This window comes from Contarinia nasturtii, unplaced genomic scaffold (genome assembly GCF_009176525.2).
Source record: "Contarinia nasturtii isolate CC-2019 unplaced genomic scaffold, AAFC_CNas_1.1 Cnas_scaffold_5506, whole genome shotgun sequence".
NCBI classification, from domain to species: domain Eukaryota; kingdom Metazoa; phylum Arthropoda; class Insecta; order Diptera; family Cecidomyiidae; genus Contarinia; species Contarinia nasturtii.
Genome location: NW_022202777.1, coordinates 107 through 7,576, shown reverse-complemented (window position 1 = coordinate 7,576; position 7,470 = coordinate 107). Strand labels below are relative to the sequence as shown.

Here is a 7,470-nt window from a genome sequence, read left to right as displayed (position 1 = left end):
ATCTAGAATTGGGCATTTCATCGTCGCATTTAGATGAACTCGCCACATTTTTCGAACTTAATCCAAACGTTCGCAGTTTTTCGATGAGTACATTTTTGTTGTGGTGGCACAGAGATGAGCTACTCAAGTCAACGATATAATTAAACACATTGGGATTGAGAACTAGTTGCTTGGCGTGTATGGATAACAATAGTCACAATGTTAGATGGGCATGGGATTTGCTAAATCAACTTCGTAATCAAGGCTGCTACAAGCAATTAAATGTAAACGCCAGAATAATTGATGAACATGGAAACGATCAAATGGTGATCAAATGCAACGTGTTGATCAATTGTCTATTCATTGCAAAAGATTTGTAAATAGCATTGAACCGTTTTTGACTAATTTAACCGAATTTGCCGTTATACAAAGTGACTCCGATATTTCTATGGCGGTGCTGGTAAGTAAACTTGTGAATTTGGAACGTCTTTCTTGGGAATTGCATCTGTCGATGATATTTTGCCATTCATTCAACAATCAAAACAGTTGAACAAAATTCGACTGATTCCGAGAGTCAATGAAAATTGCGGAGCTGCGTCGTACGACCCAACTGAATTTGAATATAAACCAGTAATACTTAAGCTGTATATATTGAATGGCGAACGAGAAAAATTGGACGGAGCACGAAAGGTTGCGATTTTTGTTCCAGATGATATTTTCTTGGCAACAAAGTGGAATTCCAAAAATAGCGCCTACAATTTCAGATTTATTGCAATTGAACGAATCGATTCGTATGAATGGAATTTTCTTTGATGATTAATTTGATTCAATGCAATGACTTTAAGGCATGATGATTATGTAACGAATTGGTCCTTATGTTTAGAATTCAATTTGAAATCATGCAAAAATGTGTTTTTGATTATTCACAATAAAAAAAAAATTGAGTTTTCTTTGTGTTTCGAATAAATTTTGAAATGTAATCATAAAAACTACAAATTTTCACTGGTTAAAATTGTATTTGCGGTATGATTGAAATCAAAATGATCAATTGAATGATGTCTAACATGTATGTATAACAATGACAACAACAATATAGGTATATAAGTGCAATGAAAGAGAAGCGCATTGTGCGTGAACAATTTTTTCGTGTTTTTTTTATGTCAAAATAATGGAGAAAATAGAATCAAAACATTGAATTAACTAAATGATAAATAGAGGCGGTTGTAGTCGGTTTTGTTGTTTAATGCATGAATTTTCAAAATTTTCGGTTAAATAGTTCTTATCATTTTACATATTTAATACGTTTTATTGGCTAACTGCTGTAAAATCAGATCGATAGCCGTAGGATGAGTGTGTTTTTAGTTGTCGAATTCGGCAATTTCGAAATTGACATCCAATTTAGCTTCACGGGCCAATTTAACGATGTCAGCCAAATAGACAGCCAAATGGGCGGCTTCGTCTAAGTCATCACGTGGCAAAATTCGAAGTTTTGAGTTTTTGATGAGTTCTTTGGCCTCTTCAACTTTTGTGCCCAATAAACGAACAACAATTGGTGTTTTGAGATTCAACTCTTTGGTTGCAGCAATGATACCCTCGGCAATCACATCACAACGCATAATACCACCGAAAATATTCACCAAAATTGAATTCACCTTTGGATCGGCGGTAATGATTTTAAAGGCTTCTTTAATCGCCTCGGCTGTGGCACCGCCACCAACGTCCAAGAAATTTGCTGGATCACCACCATGCAATTTAATAATGTCCATTGTTGCCATCGCCAAACCGGCACCATTCACCAAACAACCTAACATATTGAAAAACATATTATTTTCAAGGGGAATAATATTGATTTAATTAAAATTAGGAAACAAATTAGAAAAAGGCAGTCTACCAATGGCACCATCCAAAGCAATGTAATTCAAATCGAATTTCGTTGCAGCCACCTCCTTTTGATCTTCCTGAGTGTAATCACGAAGTTTGAATAAATCTTTTTGTCGATATTCAGCCGTATCGTCAAATCGAAGTTTTGCATCCAATGCGAAGTCTGAAAATTTACAAACAAATATTATTAGATTTTTTTTTAATTATGAGATATTTCAGATTTATAAATTATTTGGACCATAAAATAAATGAAGGACATTTTTTTAAAATTAAATTTGAAATAAAAAGTTGAAAAAAATATTTAAATAAAATTAATTATTTTGATTTATTTTCGACGAAAAAATCAAAAGAAAATTGAAAAATATAATGATAAAATGAAGAATTTGCGGTGAAATTGAAAATTAGAAATTTCAAAAACAATCTTATCAATTTAACGTATTTTTGTGGAAATTTTTTAACGAAAATTCTGTTGAATTGAAATCTTATTTTTTTAACATTTGTTCCCCTTCATGTATATCCAAATTGAAAATTTTGAAAATTGCAATAATTCAAAACTTTTAATTTTTTTCTCGTAAAAATGTCATTTTGAAAATATCAAACTGATATCATAAAATTCAATTTTTTATTATATTCAATTTTCAAGCCTACCGCAAATTCTTTATTTTATTGGACTCAATTTTTATTCGATTTTTCAATCAGAAAATGTACAACTTTCACACATTTTTTCGTGGATATTTGATTCCGTCTTGTTATTTTTTTTTTTTTTTTTTCAAAAAACACGGATGAAATTCGTTTAGTGTATTTAAAAACTAAGCATTGCTTTGTACGAGAAAGTCAACATGGTGGCAACATCACTGTTCATTTGAGTGAATTGGAATTATGAAGAAACTCACGTACATTTCAATGTAAATATGTTTGCGTCCTTTATAAAATAAAATATTAGCCAAGTTAACATGTGACTGTATAATTATAAATATAGTTGCACCCAAATGAAATATCATTTATTAAAATAGTCACGTGACTATTACAATATTTTTTGTAATAACAGCAAGCATGAAAATTCTCAACTCCAGAATATTAGACACTGATCAGATACAAATAACGTAAAATACCACACACTTACATTTGGAAGTGTCGAATGCATCTTCGGCGTATGGATTGATTTCAATCAAGAGTGCATCTTTTTTGACGAATAATTCGTACATGTTCAAAAGTGTTTTGGAAATTTGTTCGGAAACATTGCCCAATCCAAGTTTTTCGGCTACTTTCACAGCTTGTTCTTTTGTCAATCCCTTGACAATATCGATTGGTTCATAAAGAATGGCATCGGGATTTTCAGCGGCGACTTCTTCAATATTTACACCGCCTTGGGACGATGCAATAATGACGGGACCCTGAAAAATGTTCGAAATAATATGTTTTAGTCATTTGTTCTTGGCATTACATTGATCTCATATTAATATTAAATTTGGTAGGAAGAGTTTCACAAAATCCAGACTGTATACAGCCAGAGTAATAGAATAGAAGCACTTTTAATAAAAGAAATGGAACCGACTTGAAAAAAATTCCTATAATATATGAACGAAACTAAAAACAATAAATGTTCAGTCGATTTTTTTAAACTATGAAGATAATTTTACAAGTTTCCGATTTTTTCCACTCAATACTCACATTAAATGCTCGTTCCATCATAACAGCCATATAAAATTCGCGTCTTGGGAATTTTCGTTCAGCGACCATAACTTTATTACAAATCCGTCCAGCGGCACCGGTTTGTTTAGTGACTAATATTTGGTTAATCATTTTACCGGACACTTGTTCGGCCTCTTCCGGTGAGAAAACAAGACGTACACCACCTTTGAAACCATTTTTGAATGCACCTTTACCACGACCACCGGCCAATACTTGTGCTTTCAATACCAAATTCTCGGTATTCAAATCGGTGGCAATTTTCTTTGCCTCACTGGTCGATGTGGCAACGCCGAATCTACCAATGAACAGTCGATGCAATTAGACAAAATGTATCTTTAAAAAAAATAATCGAAAAAGTAACAAACTTACTTCGGTGTCGGAATGCCAGCTTCGTTTAACAATGAATACGAGATATGCTCTTGTACATTGAGATTACGTCGTTGTATTGCAGCTCCCAAAACCTAGAATCACATTAACACAAATCAGTATCAGTTGAATGGCATTCAATTGTGTTTAATTCGAATTCTATTTAAATGTTGGCACAATAACGGTATTGACACCAGCTGATCGTGACATACATCGTGACACGTTTGCACTCATTGAAACTGAATGAGTAAAAATACACCCGAACAACAACAACAACATGCAAGCCTTAAGATAGACAGTGTGCATGTGTGTATGAAGGAAAATTGGATAAATGTCATGCTCTTTACGTAACACTGTTCTATGTCGACTTTTTGTGCGTTCTTATTTTATAAATCGCAGAGAAAAACTTCCATTCGATAAAAATTGGATAATTTATTGCGACTCAAACACTTTGATTAGCATTAATTCGGTAACTGGTGCACTTTGGATCCAATAAATTAATGACACATGATACTTTTTTCTCTTTTTCTCTCTATACACGACCTTTGTCCGTCAAAACAATAGAAATAAAAAAATAATTCCAAGAAATTTAGAATTTACCTTTGGTGTTGTGTTTTTCACTAAACACTCAGCTAAAATTGCACCACGGCTCAACATTGACGCCATTTCACGATTGAATACAATTTATTTTTTTCGCTGAAAATAATCGACTTTGCTCTGTGAGGCAGGTAATGTGACTTATACTTGAAAAAAAAATTAGCTATGCCAAACCAAACGATAGAAAGAAAAAAAAACACAAACGTCAGAAGTGTCATGAATGTATGCGCTCTGTCATCGATGTATATGAGAAAAAATTACATCGATGTATGCAAAGCGGAGAAAAACGTTCAGTTTGCACAAATGTTTGGTTATGTCGATTTGAACGGTTTAAAGTGTGTGACATTTGGCGCTAAAACGAAATTTAGTACCAACACAATATGTACCAAGACAATGAACAACGAATTTATTAAAAATTAAATTGAATTTAAAACAAATATTCAGTTTTTGAAAAATAGATTTTTGTTTATTTGAAGAGATTTTCATGAATCTTTTCAATGTACAATTTCAATGAAAATTTGAAAATTCTGTTTGTACAAACTTGATCTATTTTTGAATTTTTTTGCAAAGAAATTTTGGATTTTTTTAATCCCTGAATAGTGTTGCACTATTTTTTATGTCAATTTTTCCCATGAAACTTATTGTTTAGCATACGTAATCTTCTACTGTATACAAAATGTTTTCCTTATCGAATGATTATCTTTGTTGAATGATGATTTGATATAATAATTTTTGACAATTACAAATTGGAGCTTTGGAAAAATACTTTCTTTGGATGAATTTTAATCTATCAAATTGTGTAATTCTCAATCTGGTCCTACATGGTATCAACAAAATGGTCCTACTTAAGCTATATCATTTCTCTTTGGATTAAATATGTGTTGGGTTAATATTGTGTTGGATTAGTTTCCATTCCGTGGATCTAATAATAATTTATTTAACAAACAATCATACGTTACTTTTCCGTTAATTGTTAATTGCCAAGCCCAATGTGTACGTAGACCACTTAGAACCGTTTTTTCGTCACCTTGAATCTTAAGTTTTGTCAATGTAAGATCTAGGCATTCGGATATCTTATGAAGCATCATGATATATTTCACATGATGTAGTATCGATTGAAATTTCGGAAAACTAATCACTTCAAGTGATTTAACCATTTTACCAAAACATCGAAATAGATCGACTGTTGTTTTATAATCTTTTATCACAATTTCGCCATCGTTTATGTCGTACATACGTTGATTGGTCGTAAAATGGCTGGTTATGCAAACGGTTGACTTTCGATACTTCCACCAATAATAAATTTGGGCCATTTTTCTTCCATATTTGCTGACATCAGCTATGCTTAAGAGATCGATCAGATTCAAGCGTTTGAAGATCGGCTCAAAAATGTCGTAGGGCATATCGGTTAGCGTCAGCTTGGATTTAAGCTTGGAATTTTGATTATCGTCGAGCCTCAATTTTTTCAATGGTACGAGAGGTTTCATCGCGGCAATTTTTAGCGCATCGTACTCAATGTTGTTGCCACTTGCATTGTGCTTTCGTTTTCGGCTTTGACCTGAAATAAATAAAATTTGTAATTGATTTTAAGAAAAAAAAAATCATTCCATATACCTTCGGATGGTGCAGGATGGTGCTCTACCTCATACCCACCGAACTCTAATGCGATTATGTCAATTCGTTTCAGCCTCGACTTTTGATTATTCATGATTTTTCGGCTAAAAAAATTATCACACATAAGATGAGAACACTCGGTTTTCAATCGAATCAATTGAGATATTTCCACAAAATATTATACGTACCGCAAAAAAAAAACAATATTATATATTCACAGTTTTGACAGCGTCGAAATTGTGTGAGACTTTTCTCACGAAATCAATAATTGTGAAATTGATGTGCGCTTTGTACGAGTAACAAATTCCCCTTTGTATCACAACATTTGACATGTCAAATTCGATTTTTCGATTGACAAGCGCAGGGTTGACCAATTTAAATTGGACGGAATGAACGGTTCAGGGTAGTATATTTTAAATGATTTAAGCGGTATTTTAACTTTCATATGGGATTTTTTCGGTTTCGAATTCTTATTCGGATAAGATATTTGAACAGTTGCCATTACAATAAAATAATAATCGATTTGAAACAGCAGCTTGTTTTATTATTATTAACTGTTTTTTTGTCAACGAACTTTTTTCACAAAAATAGCCTTTTAATTTATCTCGTCTTCTTTTTTCGTATAATTATGTAGATATTGGTTTAACTTTGTGCTTGTATTGGTTTAATTCATTCGACGAAAATAGACAACAATTTTATACTGCACGCGCGCGTGTGTCAATCGGTCGAATATGGCTTGTTTATAAACATTGTGGGCAAAATATGAGTATTGAGAGGAATTTTACCGGATTTTGTGAAACACTTGACGCATATGAAATGACGTGTTGTTTTTGTATAATTTTTTCATATATTTTGAATTCAAAAATTTCATCACCAGACACCGATAAACTTAGCCTTTGGGCTATGATATCATTAACTCAATACATATTTAATACTTCGAAGTCATTGATGAAGGAGTGCATTTGTTCATTTTACTTTCTCATAAGCAGAACAATTGTGAACATTTGTTTCGGTTCAAATTTTGAACGATTTCAAGTTTAAGGCATGGGAAGATTTTTTTGAGTCAAATTAAATTCGGTTCTTGAAAATGTCGATTGAAAATGTGTGAAAGTCAAGCAATATTGGTAAAAGTCGGAAATCAAGTCGGCCTATTAAACGGTGAAATGGAAGCACAAAGAAAAGAGCAATCTGTTTTTGAAGTGAAGAGAGCGACAATTTTCAAACTAAATATCGATTGTTTGGAGGAAATATTTGAGTATCTTTCCTTGGACGATGTAAAGTCCATCGGTCAAACATGTAAAAGGATGCACACATTGGCCGGCCAATATTTCAAGCGAAATT

General features: G+C 32.6%; 2 protein-coding genes across 2 annotated transcripts; both read right to left on the bottom strand.

Annotated features, from left to right (window-relative positions):
- Positions 1-975: 975 nt before the first annotated feature.
- On the bottom strand, positions 976-4,697 carry LOC116351476 (succinate--CoA ligase [ADP-forming] subunit beta, mitochondrial-like). Its single transcript, XM_031783580.1, has 6 exons — positions 4,519-4,697; positions 3,922-4,013; positions 3,532-3,847; positions 2,984-3,254; positions 1,871-2,023; positions 976-1,783 (listed from the first exon to the last, which is right to left on the bottom strand). The coding sequence occupies exons 1-6, from the start codon at positions 4,582-4,584 to the stop codon at positions 1,338-1,340; spliced, it is 1,344 nt and encodes a 447-aa protein (XP_031639440.1). The 5' UTR covers positions 4,585-4,697; the 3' UTR covers positions 976-1,337.
- A 358-nt stretch (positions 4,698-5,055) lies between these two features.
- LOC116351474 lies at positions 5,056-6,693 on the bottom strand. The gene is made up of 3 exons (XM_031783578.1): positions 6,318-6,693; positions 6,130-6,233; positions 5,056-6,073 (listed from the first exon to the last, which is right to left on the bottom strand). Exons 2-3 carry the CDS (start codon positions 6,221-6,223, stop codon positions 5,418-5,420), a joined length of 750 nt encoding a protein of 249 aa, XP_031639438.1. The 5' UTR covers positions 6,224-6,233; positions 6,318-6,693; the 3' UTR covers positions 5,056-5,417.
- Positions 6,694-7,470: the final 777 nt, after the last annotated feature.